This window comes from Spea bombifrons, chromosome 11 (genome assembly GCF_027358695.1).
Source record: "Spea bombifrons isolate aSpeBom1 chromosome 11, aSpeBom1.2.pri, whole genome shotgun sequence".
In the NCBI taxonomy this organism is placed as follows: Eukaryota; Metazoa; Chordata; class Amphibia; order Anura; family Pelobatidae; genus Spea; species Spea bombifrons.
Window position 1 is genome coordinate 36,692,891 of NC_071097.1, and position 14,489 is coordinate 36,707,379.

At 40.8% G+C, this 14,489-nt stretch overlaps 2 protein-coding genes across 2 annotated transcripts; both read left to right on the forward strand.

Moving 5' to 3' along the window:
- The first annotated feature begins 255 nt into the window (after positions 1 to 255).
- LOC128468331 (uncharacterized) lies at positions 256 to 7,871 on the forward strand. The gene is made up of 11 exons (XM_053450019.1): positions 256 to 364; positions 673 to 872; positions 2,789 to 2,837; positions 3,155 to 3,219; positions 3,664 to 3,782; positions 3,937 to 4,068; positions 4,907 to 4,970; positions 5,218 to 5,280; positions 6,549 to 6,608; positions 7,142 to 7,219; positions 7,677 to 7,871. The coding sequence occupies exons 1-11, from the start codon at positions 256 to 258 to the stop codon at positions 7,869 to 7,871; spliced, it is 1,134 nt and encodes a 377-aa protein (XP_053305994.1).
- Positions 7,872 to 8,229: 358 nt separating this feature from the next.
- On the forward strand, positions 8,230 to 13,164 carry LOC128468618 (pleckstrin homology domain-containing family S member 1-like). The gene is made up of 7 exons (XM_053450367.1): positions 8,230 to 8,327; positions 9,204 to 9,295; positions 9,976 to 10,053; positions 10,425 to 10,523; positions 11,814 to 11,915; positions 12,433 to 12,568; positions 13,085 to 13,164. Exons 2-7 carry the CDS (start codon positions 9,285 to 9,287, stop codon positions 13,157 to 13,159), a joined length of 501 nt encoding a protein of 166 aa, XP_053306342.1. The 5' UTR covers positions 8,230 to 8,327; positions 9,204 to 9,284; the 3' UTR covers positions 13,160 to 13,164.
- The last annotated feature ends 1,325 nt before the right edge of the window (positions 13,165 to 14,489 follow it).

Genomic DNA, 14,489 nt, shown 5'->3' on the forward strand with positions numbered 1-14,489 from the left:
TGAATGACTCTTAGATCTGGTTCAGGGGGGCTTTGAGCATCGGCTCAATGACCCCGTAGTTTGTTGGCAAATCAAACATCGGGCACGCACAGGACTGTGTTAGCAATACTCCCGATTCTACCCCAAAAAATGCTGGAATAGGCTTTGTAGAAAGCCAAAAGAACCAGTCCAGGCAAACACCTGGTGGGCCGCTGGGCGGCAGCCCCACATACACGATCTGCCACTCCGGTGGGAGTAAGGATATGCCCGGTCGCCATGAGCATAAACGCGAGGCGTGGGTCCGCAGGCAATCCAGCCGCCGGCTGCCCTTCCATCAACAGGCGGCAGTCGGCCTTAAAGCGACAGGGTCACTCGGTCGTCGTCAGTCCGGCCCTCAGCAGAACACAAAAATACTCTGCGATATCCACATCGTTGAAACCATAGAAGGGTTACAAAAAAAAACAAAGAAATGCTAATAAAACTGGCAAAAGGTTACTCACCGGGCACGCTTCTATGCTGCATCATTTATGCCAAAGACACAAAAAACGAATAAAACGATTTGTAACACTCGAAACTGAAAGGGTTAAGTTTGTGTCAGTAAACAGCGAGCTACGGCAGGTGGAAGAAACCGGAGCAGATTTTGAGATTCTTCCAAAAACAACATTTTAGACCCGTTCTGTTTTGTCTCCAAAGGTTTTTCCCCTTCTGCCCGCTACCTGCACAAAATTCCCCTGGCCGTGAAAGGTGCGCAGCGCAGGGAAATTCCTGAAAGATCAGATTTCACGAGGCGCTCGCTACAAATAAGCAGCCGGCGCACGCTCAGCGTGTATTCCGCACGGGACTTCGAGCCGCCAGCAGCCTCTCGGAGCGCGTTACAAAACGGCCATTTACTGGTGAGTAACTAAAAAAATAATACAAAAAAAAAGACATTTTATGACGGCGGGTCCCTCGCCAATCGCAAGCAGTCTGAAAATCAAAAGGTGTGCAGCACAATGCATGGATCAAAAGCACCAAAGGGTTAATAAAAAAGAAGAAATAAAATAATTCAGCCAAATTATTGGAGAATGTGCAACAGATGGTGTTTTTTACAATAATACAATGTAGCGGATCTTTTCTTCTTATAATTTAATATTATTGTTCTTATATATATATTATTATTATTATTATTTTTTTTTTATTTTTTTTTGTTATACTGTTGTTATTATTATTCTTATTAATAATATTCTTATTGTTATATATAGTATTCCTGTTGTTGTTATTATTGTTTTTGTTGTTATGATAATAATAATTATTATTATTACTGTTATTATTATTGATAGTAATTATTATTATTATTATGGTTATTATTGTTAATATTATTGTATGTTGGTTGTGTAGTTGTGATCGCGCTGTTGTATTATTGAGGCTGGCAGTGATTTTTTTCGCATGCGTCCCCTTTAGAGGTAGTGGATACAGTGCAGAGAAGCAGCGGCTGCTGGATGCAGTTTCGATGCATTTTGGAGTTTTGAAGCAATGTTTTTTTTCAGTTATTGTTTTATATTTAATTATTTCTATGAATTCTTCCATTTCAGAGGCAGATTGTTTGGAGAAAGCAGTTTATCTTTGATAGGAAAGATGCAAATGATTGTAAATAAATAATAATAACGTAACAAGTTTACCGATCTGATCAGACCGCACCTAGAGTTTTAGAGTTCAGGAGAGAGTGCAGAGGAGGCGACTAAAATGGGAAAAAAATAATCGGGAAAGACGAGGGGTCTCAGTATGTCCGAGAGAGAGGGCATTAAAATACATAAAGGGATTTAACAAAGTACAGGAGGGAAGCTTATTTCCGACATTACACTAACACCAAAAATAAATCTAACACTAGAGGGTCAGAGGCTTAGATGGATGAACATTAGATAAGTGGAACAGACACCCAGCAGAGGTGGTAGAGGGTAATACAGTGAGGGTATTAAACATGCATGGGATAGACATACGGCTCTTGAATCTAAGACGAGACCAACGACTCGGGGGCCGAATGGGGGCCGATCTGCCGGCAGGTTCTGGGTTTTTTGTTTTTTTTGATTCATAGACTGAAATCTTCTTATTTTTATTATTATTTATCTTTTTAGAGGTAAATATAGCAATTCTCTGATACTATAAAGAGATTCCTTCCAGTGAAATCAGTGCGGTTTAGTAAATTCACCCCAATGACTCGAACCCCATCTTTTCATTTTATTCCCCAACGCGTCAGGTAAATATGTGAACCCGGGGCAAGCTCTTAACGCACAAATGACATAAATTACCTAAATGACCAAAAATCACAAAACTCAATTATCTTCGCCTAAAACACTTCGAGAAAGAAACTCGTTAGGCGGCATTCCGGAAAGTCAGGAGAAAACTTCTAATGAAAGAGACATCTGTGCATCGAGACAATAAATCGCGGTTAATAAATACTCTGACACGGAATCGTTCTCTTCCAAAGGTCTCCTTATAATCTCACATAAGATTTCTGCCCTCAAATATTAACCATTTACTGTCTTTACGGAAAACCCTTGAATTAACCCTTTCTCTGCCTGTATCTCGTATGCAGAGGAAAGAATGTCGGGTTTCTTTTATTTACAGACATTTGGAATATTCCTGTTTTGTCTTATTTTTAACTTGCAACTTTGTTTCCTGGTATGACATCATAGCGTAACTCAAATGGATAACATTACTAATCCGCCAATAGAAGGTTTTTTAAACAGCAGGGAATGCGCCTAAATATCTTGTAATAAACATAACGCATCACCGCGCGATATAATAATCGTTTGTATTTCTCATTCCGCAGAAGCCGCTCGGCAGGAAAATGTTTGTAAAGAAACGGAATTCCCTCTCAGGTGCGGATTTATTCAGCTTTGGCTCATTAAAACTTAATTAATAGAATTCATTAATATTACCCTCTACCACTTCTGCTGGGAGGCTGTTCCACTTATCCACCCCCCTCTCAGTATTGTAAAAACATAAGTAGTTTTAGGCCAGCAGGAAGTAGATAGTGCATAGAGATATATATCCAAATCTATAAATATGTTTTACATTTTCAGTTACCTAACATATGTATTTATATCCGCTTTTAACAAATAGTATATTTTAGTAAAGGTTTTAAACACTTTTTTCTCCACTTATTAAAAATGTGTATTTTTTCCCCCATTTTCAGATGCAAATGAAATTAAGAGGGGATCCCTGATTAAGTCTCCTCCGTCCTACATCTTTAACAATCGGGTAATTGAATGAAATTATTTACGTCGTAAATTATCAGTCACCTGATATTCTGAATCTGAGACAATATTATTAAACATTTTTTATTGTTTTTTGTAAAAATATTTCTATACCACGGGAGCAGCCGTCCCCGGGATCTGCAGGATTATTCCTCCCCACGACGTTATCACTCCCTTGTTAAGTTGCTGATTGCTGCTGATTGGTTCTGGCAGAATTTGTAATGATGGGGGAGGGGAGAACTTTAGAAAAGGAAATTGATTAAAAATGCTGGCTCTGCCACAGGCTGCCACCGATCTCAGCTCTCCTGGGGTAAAACAGTCTCTTATTTATCAACAAAATACCTCCAAAACTTTTATACGAATTGACAAAAAAGCACAAGCTTTAAATGCTTTAAAAAAATGTATATTTAACCTAAATTCCTTTTTTTCTATCTGTTTTTCTTTTTAGTCTTCGTGGAAAGTGCGTCTCTTTAAACTTTTTCAAACTAGGGATAATAAGTTCATCCTCTCCTACTACGAGCCCGACGGCGTGTCAGAAAAAATGAAAGGCACCATTAAAATCCGCAAGTATGTACCTCATCAAAGAAGCATTTTTATGTTTCCAAAACATTGAGAGCTCACAATCCATTCTGGGGTAGAACAGCAGATTTTTAGTTGATTTTCTATTCATTTATCACTTTTATCAAACCAGACAGTTTTATTTATTTCTTTTCTCTCTCAGTATCAAAAGCATTAAGAAGGAATACAATTCGGAGAACGTGTCGGCCATCTTGAGAAGTTTTAATATTTCTCATCACAAAGTAATCCACGTCAAAACCGAGGATCGGGACTTTTACCTCTGCGATGAGATAGAGTGAGTTCACAAATATGTTTGAAATAACGGAATTTATGTAAATAGCTTACAACTTCCTGCTCGGGCTGACGGGAGAGAACAGGAAGTGGCTTCCAACTTCCTGCTCAGGCTGATGTACGAAGAGAACAGGAAGGGGCTTCCAACTTCCTGCTCAGGCTGACGGGAGAGAACCGGAAGTGGCTTCCAACTTCCTGCTCAGGCTGATGTAGGGAGGGAACAGGAAGCGACTTACAACTTCCTGCTCGGGCTGATGGAGGGAGAGAACAGGAAGCGACTTACAACTTCCCGCTCAGGCTGATGTAGGGAGAGAACAGGAAGCGGCTTACAACTTCCTGCTCAGGCTGGCGGGAGGATTCCAATGCCGCCTGCACTGAGGGATCATGGGAAACGGAGAGGAATTTGCATAAAATGTCTCAATAAACAAAATATAAAAGTGGATTTCATTTCTGGATTTATTTTTAAAAAAATATAAGTATGTAAAATTAATGATAAAAAGGGAAATCGGGGAAGTTTTAAGGATTTATCTCCAAAAAATGGATAGTTATATTAGCCCAGAAAAAAACGGTGTCAAAATTGATACCTATTTTTTGAGCTGACATAGACAAAAAAATTCACATTACACAAGATTTTGGTTTTTTTTTGGAAAGTACAAAATACATTAAAATCTTGATATTAATTTTAATTATAGCATAATATAATAAATACAAATATTGTAGAAACAGCACCCAAACAATTCGAATTCTGGGACCTCAGAGGTCTCTATTTCTATTCCATCTAAAGAAGAGACCTCTGAGGCCTCGAAAGCTTAAAAAATGTTTTCCTCTTTTTAATTTTGCAGGGAAGAACTTGATGATTGGTACGAGTGCCTCACAAACGCATGGATCAAAGAGAACACAAGCATGGTAAGAGTTATAATAAAATGGGTTAACGCATGATATGGGGGAATATTGCACAAGGCCCTTTATCGTGTGTTATGCCGCGGGGGTCTCATTAAATTATATGAAATATATGATTTATCTCTAACAATGCGCCAGAATCCTGAGGAAGCAGCGTATAATACGCCAGTTACAGGCTGTTTTCTTTAATCCTCCACCGTGGCGTTCAGAGGTTTCCCTCGGCATAAAATTCATCCTTTTTTTTTGTTTATAGGATATAAGCGGACCAAAGATTTTACACCCAAAGCCTCCCAGCGCCTCGTCTGAAACATTAAACGTAAGGAGACAACCAATCGAATTCAGCCTTGTATGAAAATGTGAAAGGGGGTAAAACTGAGGGGTTTTTAAGAGTGAGATCGGGTACCGATTTTTTTTTTTTGGCACCTTGGAGGCTTCTCAGATCCAATCAAATAAAGGCTGGGGTTATATTACTGTATACAGCGCTGGGGGTTATATTACTGTATACAGCGCTGGGGGTTATATTACTGTATACAGCGCTGGGGGTTATATTACTGTATACAGCGCTGGGGGTTATATTACTGTATACAGCGCTGAGGGGTTATATTATTGTATACAGTGCTGGGGGGGTTATATTACTGTATACAGTGCTGGGGGTTATATTACTGTATACAGCACTGGGGTTATATTACTGTATACAGCGCTGGGGGGTTATATTACTGTATACAGTGCTGGGGGTTATATTACTGTATACAGCGCTGGGGGTTATATTACTGTATACAGCGCTGGGGGTTATATTACTGTATACAGCACTGGGGGGTTATATTACTGTATACAGCGCTGGGGGGTTATATTACTGTATACAGCACTGGGGGTTATATTACTGTATACAGCGCTGGGGGTTATATTACTGTATACAGCGCTGGGGGTTATATTACTGTATACAGCGCTGGGGGTTATATTACTGTATACAGCGCTGAGGGGTTATATTATTGTATACAGTGCTGGGGGGGTTATATTACTGTATACAGTGCTGGGGGTTATATTACTGTATACAGCACTGGGGTTATATTACTGTATACAGCGCTGGGGGGTTATATTACTGTATACAGTGCTGGGGGTTATATTACTGTATACAGCGCTGGGGGTTATATTACTGTATACAGCGCTGGGGGTTATATTACTGTATACAGCACTGGGGGGTTATATTACTGTATACAGCGCTGGGGGGTTATATTACTGTATACAGCACTGGGGGTTATATTACTGTATACAGCGCTGGGGGTTATATTACTGTATACAGCGCTGGGGGGTTATATTACTGTATACAGCGCTGGGGGTTATATTACTGTATACAGCGCTGGGGGTTATATTACTGTATACAGCGCTGGGGGTTATATTACTGTATACAGAGCTGGGGGTTATATTACTGTATACAGCGCTGGGGGGTTATATTACTGTATACAGCGCTGGGGGTTATATTACTGTATACAGCGCTGGGGGTTATATTACTGTATACAGTGATGTATTACAGCAGTTTTATTACTTTTTTGTTTTATTTTGTTACTTTTTTTGTTTTATTGTCAGGATGATCGACCCAAATCATATCCTGAAAACTATCCAAAAAGTGGAAATCAATTGGCTGAAGTAAGTGAAACGACATACAGTATATATTATAAGATGAATTATCACGGGACACGCCAAAAAGAACCATATCAGATAATGTCTGCCCCCAACAAGAGGCCAGAATCTAACACTAGAGGGTCAGAAGAACGGTAATACAGTGAGGGTATTTAAACATGCAAAGGATAGACATATGGCTCCTTAATATAGGTAGGGTAGTAGATAAGTGGAGCTGCCTCCCAGCAGAGGTGGTAGAGGGTAATACAGTGAGGGTATTAAACGTGCATGGGATAGACATACGGCTCCTGAATCTAAGACGAGACCAACGACTGATTAAGGTTTGAGTCTTTACAGCAGGAGAAACGGGCGACTAGACGGGGGCCGCCAGGGGCCAATCTGCCGGCAGGTTCTAGAGAGAAACTGATCCCTGTTTTTATGATTCTCACCTTCCATAAATCATTATTATTAATATCATTTATTGATTTATATAGCGCCATCATACTCCGTGGCGCTGTACAATGGGTCCTGATGAATGCCGCACTGCTTTTTTTTTACAGGCAAACGAGAGGGAGAGATCTCACACAGACCCAGGTGTGATCTGTAAACCGTCGCCAACAGCAAGTCAGCAACAAAAGGTGAGGCGGCCTATCCCGGCTCTTCGATCACATTCCGCGTCTTCTAAACGAGGGGAAGCCTCGCGTGCTCTCCACTCGCCTGACACTTCCACGGCTTTATTAAGAAAAGAAAATAATGGATACCATTAAAGGGGATCTAAAATCAAAAACAATGGATATATATTAGAACCCCCCTTATGTATTTCCCATGGAAGCGGCCATCTTAACTTCCTGCAGGATTATTCCTCCCCATTAAGTTATCTCTCCTCTATTAAGCTGCTGATTGTTGCTGATTGGTTCAGGCAGCCTTTGTAAGGGGTGGGGGGTGGGGGGAGTCGAGAAAGAGCGCCAGGACAGGACATTAATCGGATAATGCTGGCTCTGTAGTCCTTTTTTTTACATGCCAGTCCCTGCATGAACTGCTGTTTGTGAAAGATCTCTTTGTGACCTCTCGGGGGCGCTCTGTGTTGATGTACAGATCGAGTGCACAGACCGAAGTACCATTCCACTGCCTGACCACCCCCAACCAGTGAAGCTCAATACAAAGTGTTCAGCCAGACCCCCGCCTCTGCAGGTAAGCGGATATGCCCTGCGTAGGTTGGCATTAAGGGCCTGTAAATCTGGGCGAGTTTATGGTCAGTTCAGCAGGACACCCTCTGAGCTGAAATTATAGAAGCTCTTTGGTTATACCATCTCCCACCGTCTTACTTCCCTGCGAGGGTGGTAGATGAATGGAACAGCCTCCCGGCAGAGATGGTAGAGGCTAATACAGAAATCCAGGTTACTTTCAATATTTGATTAACTTTTTGGGGACACCGGGGTGACCCGGCACAGAAGATTTTATAAAATCCAGATACAAAGTTCCCTCATTCTGACAGACTCCAGAATATAGAATGTTTTCTTTATTTTTAGAATGTTTATTTAACTGGTAGATGTCCCGTAGTTGACGTTTTTGCCCGTGTCACCCCAGACTGTGGAGTTAACCCCTTTATATCTCTTCCTTGGGTTCCAGCAGACGCGCAGAGGTCACAGTAGCCAATCTTTTGAGGAAACGATTCCCGAGGCAGATAACGTAAGCGAGACGGAATCCGAAGAGAATAAATACGACGTTCCGCGCAGACTGTTTCAGGTACAATGTCTCCAGAACATGGGGGGTCTCTGAATTCTTCTCTCTCCCGTTTCCCCCCCCCGCAGTACGGCGCCGGGTTATTGGGTTCTCTCCCCCTCAATGTTAAGCCAAGTTCCTCTCCACCATCCTGATCCCTCCTCTGTTCTTCTCTCTGACTCTCCACCATCCTGATCCCTCCTCTGTTCTTCTCTCTCACTCTCCACCATCCTGATCCCTCCTCTGTTCTTCTCTCTCACTCTCCATCATCCTGATCCCTCCTCTGTTCTTCTCTCTCTCTCCACCATCCTGATCCCTCCTCTGTTCTTCTCTCTGACTCTCCACCATCCTGATCCCTCCTCTGTTCTTCTCTCTCACTCTCCACTATCCTGATCCCTCCTCTGTTCTTCTCTCTCACTCTCCATCATCCTGATTTCTCCTCTGTTCTTCTCTCTCACTCTCCATCATCCTGATTTCTCCTCTGTTCTTCTCTCTCACTCTCCACCATCCTGGTCCCTCCTCTGCTTTTCTCCCTCACTCTCAACCTTCTGCTATTCAGACCCCTCCACTGTGCATTATTTCTCTCACTCTCCACTATTCTTTCTGTGGAACACACAGAGTAATCTCACTCTTGTATTCTAATAAAGGCTTCACAGTAGAATCTCAATTCATAATTTTAATTCACTAAAGAGGGTAGTAGATAAGTGGCACATTCTCCCAGCGGAAGTGGTAGTGGCTAATACAGTGATGGAATTTAAACTTGTGGTATGCATGGGATAGGCATATGGCTGAAAGTCTTCACAGCAGGAGAAACGGGCAGACTAGACGGGCCGAATGGGGGCCGATCTGCCGGCGAGTTCTATGTTAATTCATTATTAATATTAGTATTATTGTTATCAGCGCCGAGATGCCTCTCCGGAGTCCGGGTGCCAAAGCGATGGAGCCGACGATTCCGAAATTGAAGACAATGTCTACGTCGACATGAAATCTGTGTAAGAAATCTAACATTTTCTTATTAATGTTCATTATCGTAATACTGAAAGAGAGACATTTTATCTTCTCAAAGCAGGAAACTTTTAATAAAAATGTTTTAGATTGTGGTAGATCAATGGAACAGCCTTCCATCAGAAGTGGGGTAAATCAGTCTCATGCTTTAACCCCTAGAATGCCAGCTCTGTAGAAGCAAACTGGCCTGAGAAAGCACTATCGCCTCCTATTGTCAGCAGTTGCCAAAATGTCATTTATAGACTGTTATATATACTGAAATTATTATTATTATTTATTGGTTTATATAGCGCCGTCATATTCCATAGCGCTGTACAATAGTGAAATCTTTTTTACCATTATATCATGTGATTTTATGCTAACTTTGCACTTTTTTTAACTTCATTTTCACTTTAGAAAAGAGGCTGATGAGCCTTTGTGGACTCTCAACACCCTAAGCCAGAATATATATCGTTTCTGTAATTATAACACTTAAGCCCTTGTTATGTTAAACATGTTATATATAAAATTATTATTTAATATGGATTTATATAGCACCATCGTATTCCACAGCGCTGTACAATAGTGACATTTTTTTTACCATTATATCATGTAATTTGCTGGTAACTTTGCCTTAAACTATCATTGAAAAAAATATAGGTTTATTTATTTATTTATTTATTTAAAGGTCTCTAAATTCCGGCCTCCCAAGGGGACCCCCATCACTACCACGCAAAGGGTTAAAATCATATGAATTGTTTGACAGGTAATTTTAATAAAAATAATTAGTTATCTTTAAGATCTCTTTAAGGTTCACGTTTTCAGGTTAAAAGAAGGAGAATTGGTTAAATTATTCTGATCACCTCGTATGATCTCAAAGCCTTGGGGGTCTCCTTATTAATGATTTAAGAACCAAATCTATATCACGGAATGTAAATAATGATACTTAGGACTTTTGGGAAAACCTGTTAATTATTTATCTAATAATCCTGCAAAAAAATGCTCTAAAAATTCCAACGTGAGTCGCAGAACCGAAACTTATGGCAAAAAAATTAAAGAACTTTCCTTTTTTTAGGATTTTATGTTTTTAAAACAAGGTTTCTGGAATAACATGTTCTGCACAACGTTTCCTTACAGGGTCATCCAAAATCCAGACAGTTCAAAGAACGCAGGTATCACCCAATCAGCGGAACCCGCAAAGGACTCCTTAACCGAAGAAGAAGAGGAAAAACTGAGGTGCGTATCATCTACGGTGCACCCATATATATATGAGAGTCAAATAATTCCCAGCGAGGGAATTAAAACATGCGCGGGACAGACATATGGCTCCTGAATGTAAATGGAACAGCCTCCCAGCAGAGGTGGTAGAGGCTAATACAGTGAGGGGAGTTAAACATGCGAGGGCTAGACATATGGCTTCTAAATGTAAATGGAACAGCCTCCCAGCAGAAGTGGTAGAGGCTAATACAGTAAGGGGAGTTAAACATGCAAGGGCTAGACATATGGCTCCTGAATGTAAATGGAACAGCCTCCCAGCAGAGGTGGTAGAGGCGACTGATTAAGGTTTGAGTCTCTACAGCAGAGAAAACGGGAGAATACAAAGGGGCCGACGGGGGCCGACGGGGGCCGACCTGCCGGCAGGTTCTAGGTTCTAATCTGTATTGTCAAGTCGACGTTCTATAATATGATAATGAGAAGTCCCTTTAAGGTTGCATGGTGCCCCCCGTCCTGGAGAAACCCCCCCTTTATGTATTTGCTGCCCCCCCATAAACTCTCCTAAGTTAGGAATATAGAAAAACTACTTTTTAAAGTTTTTTTTTTGTTGTTGTTGTTTTAGTTTATACACAAAGGAGGCGTCTGTGCCAAATGAGCAGAAAGAGTCCCCCAAATCTGTAGGCAGCCAATTGAACAAAATCTACCTGATTAGACTAATATAGTAAGTGCGGGCAGATCGGATCCGCTGGAAATGGTGGGTGTGGCTGGGGGCGGGGCTTTACCTGGACTTTTTATGTGACTTTGTGCCCCATCGCTGGGTATTTGTGTCACTGAGTGGGGCATTTAGAAGAATAATGGGGTTTATTTACCCCGTTTAATTTATAAAGCCGTTCCCTGCTGTTTCTATACACATTATCGGGGCTTTTAGGGCTGTAGAACCCTGCGATCCCCTCATACCCAGCAAACATTCTGACCTCCTAGAAAACGAGAGGTGCGAGAGGGGCGAATAGCTTAATTTTAAGGTATATAAAATAAATTGTATTAAAAAATAAAACTTAAAAAAAAGTGACTGTTTCCCCTTAAAAGTGTTCCTTTCAGCTAATAAATCATCACTAAAATGTACTAAAAATAATATATTAAAGATTTCTCTAATTATCAATAAAAATGCTTAATAAACAGTCTACAGAATATAACAGAAAAAAACTGAAGAGAGAATTGTGGGGCCCCTGAGACCTTAGACCCGAAATCGAGAAAATCATATTTTTAAAAGAGGATTTCTGTAATAATAATAAATATGATGTTTCCTTCCAGCGAGAAGCAAAATCAAGATGATTTGGTGGAAGTAGAAATTTCCATGCTGAAGGAACACTTGAAAAACTTTCTGACTGTACTAGAAGTCGGGGAATATTTATGGTAAGTATGGATTATCTATGGGTTACCGCGGTGTAAGAATTCATTGATTTGGAATTTTATTTATCTCGAAATGGAATTTGAAATCAGAAAAGTATCAGGAAAGATGAGGAATCTAATGATGGAGGGAGAGAGAGATTTAAATCCAATTCAAAGGAGGAGAAATCTTACACTAAAGCATTGGAGGCTGAGATGGAATGGAGGGAAGTTTTACTTTACTGAGAGGGTGGTAGATAAGTGGAACAGCCTCCCAGCAGAGATGGTAGAGGGTAATACAGTGAGGGGATTAAACATGCATGGGATAGACATACGGCTCCTGAATCTAAGACGAGACCAACGACTGATTAAGGTTTGAGTCGTTACAGCAGGAGAAACGGCGACTAGACGGGGGCCGGATGGGGCCGATCTGCTGGCAGGTTCTGGGATTCCATGAAAGTTGATAGAATTTGGGAGATAAGCAGAGATCCTTTGCTGAGTTTAGATTGTGACAACTCCTTTGTGTTCTTTTTCCGTTGTAAAGCGTCTCCAAGTGGAACGGCCCCAAAGAAATCGGATGCAGATTTTATCACGGCGACCACATCAAAGCTGTTAACGACATCAGACTCAAAACGAACGACTTGTATACGGAATTGCTGGAGAATTCTCTATCGGATCAGGTGAGTTCTGAACCTTCATTTATTTCCAACAATTGGTTTGATCCCAAAGCTAACGTTTCGGTCTACTCAGCACTTTACATGTTGGGCAGACGTTTCATATCACAGACGGCAAGAGGGGCTTCATGGAATAAAACTGACAAAGAATCCTAAGTCACCTTTTGGTTACGCCAAAGAACTTTCTGGAACCTTTTAACGAACCAACATTCATTAACCCCTTAATGACAAAGCCCGTACATGTACGAGCTCAAAATGCATTGTTTTCAATGGATTTTGGGGCCACCCATTGTCCTTAAGGGGTTAAGCAAGCCCATACAAACCTTCAGGCCTTCAGAGGTCCGTTCTTGAAGAAGGAACTTTTCGATGACTTGAAAGCTGAAGCGATCCTGAATGTTGGTCGCTAGAAGACATCATAAAGTTCTTTGGGTTATCATCTCCGTGATCAATAAGACAATGTTGGTTGGAGGGGGGTAAACATCCTTCGCTCTATCCGCGCTCACAGACGTTCATCGTTCACAGGTGAGACTGACCGTCGTCCGTAACCCAAAAGCCGAGGTTTTCCACACCGAAGGATGCAGATGCAAAAATTCATAAAAAAATGTTCATGAAAGGTAAAGAAAAACCTCCAGTTTTTAGGAACATTAATGGTCAGAAGAAGCAGCTGGAAGACGAGATGTCCCCCCCACCATAGGTGAAGAATGATGTCACAAAGCTGATTTCAGACAGAATGAAGATGAATTCATGTCCTCACCTCAAATGGTATAAATGATACAGAATTGTGACTTTTAAGAGGACGATGGACAGCGTTCGGTCTAATCCATTGGCGAAAGCACCAATGGCCCCCGTAACGATGGCCGTGCCTTTGTGTTGCGCTTTATGACGTGGAACACGAGTATCGTACAGGGTTTCCCTGTTTTCTGTGTACATACGTACGTATGCGTTGTATATATACGCCCGATGTAAGTGTTTCTATGTTTTGTAACAGTTGTTTATTATATATGTTTAGTTATCGGCGTGGAATCTTTTCCTTTTGTGCCAAAAATGTAAAGGCACAAATGTCACATTTCTTGTCATTCCGAACAAAGTTCCTTGTAGAACATTTTCTCCCTCCTTTGGAATTCACATGGAATAAAAAAAGTTAAAGTTTGTGGCCATTGCATTGGATTAAATCCGTAATATCATTTATTCGTGGATTTCGGGGCTTCCTCGAACGCTGGGATTTTTGGGGGGTTACTGTTCTATTCTAGAAAATCCTGTAATCAGTCTCGTGACGGGTCTTCTAAAAGATTTTGGGACACAGGACCAACGATCATTACAAGATGCCCCGTTAATTTAAAAGCAAGTACCAGGGGAGACAATATTTTGGGTTTTTATTTGGAATATAAAATGCGATTATATACCCAAGAAGGGAGAAAAACAAAAATAAAAAAAAAATAAAAAAATAAAAGCATTTCATGTTCTATAATTTCAAGCACTTGCCTAAAACAAACCCTAAAGCTACCCAATTTGTGGCTACAAGTCACTTAAAAGATCTACAGAGATACATATTTTTACTGCCCAAAAATATTTCTGTTACGGGAGGGTTTTCATGGAGTTTAATACACATCCTGACACCTGTGCATGCGCAGTTCTGCCCGAACTGCACATGTATATCTGCTACTGAAGACTGGGGTATGTAGGAGGGCTGAATCTATATCACCCATCCAGGGTTTTTTTACGCTTTTATCCCCATTTACTCAGTTTTTTAAATGTTTTCACTTTTGGGGGTTAACGCGCTGTATATATTTACGCCGCTCGCAATAAAATCTAAATCGTGAAGTTACCGAAAGAATCATTTAAAGCGAAATGACTGCCCAATAACCGCCCTTCAATTAATTTAAATTCAATCGCCGTAAGCTTCTGGGCACTCTCTGTATTTTTATTA

Excerpts from the sequence above, each read along its gene's own strand:
- LOC128468331 (XM_053450019.1), top strand. The coding sequence starts at position 256 with ATGAGCATAAACGCGAGGCGTGGGTCCGCAGGCAATCCAGCCGCCGGC. Across the intron at positions 2,838-3,154 it reads GAAACGGAATTCCCTCTCAG|ATGCAAATGAAATTAAGAGG; the intron begins GTGCGGATTTAT and ends CCCCATTTTCAG. Across the intron at positions 4,069-4,906 it reads TACCTCTGCGATGAGATAGA|GGAAGAACTTGATGATTGGT; the intron begins GTGAGTTCACAA and ends TTAATTTTGCAG.
- LOC128468618 (XM_053450367.1), top strand. Across the intron at positions 10,054-10,424 it reads TCATATGAATTGTTTGACAG|GGTCATCCAAAATCCAGACA; the intron begins GTAATTTTAATA and ends GTTTCCTTACAG. Across the intron at positions 11,916-12,432 it reads GAAGTCGGGGAATATTTATG|CGTCTCCAAGTGGAACGGCC; the intron begins GTAAGTATGGAT and ends TCCGTTGTAAAG.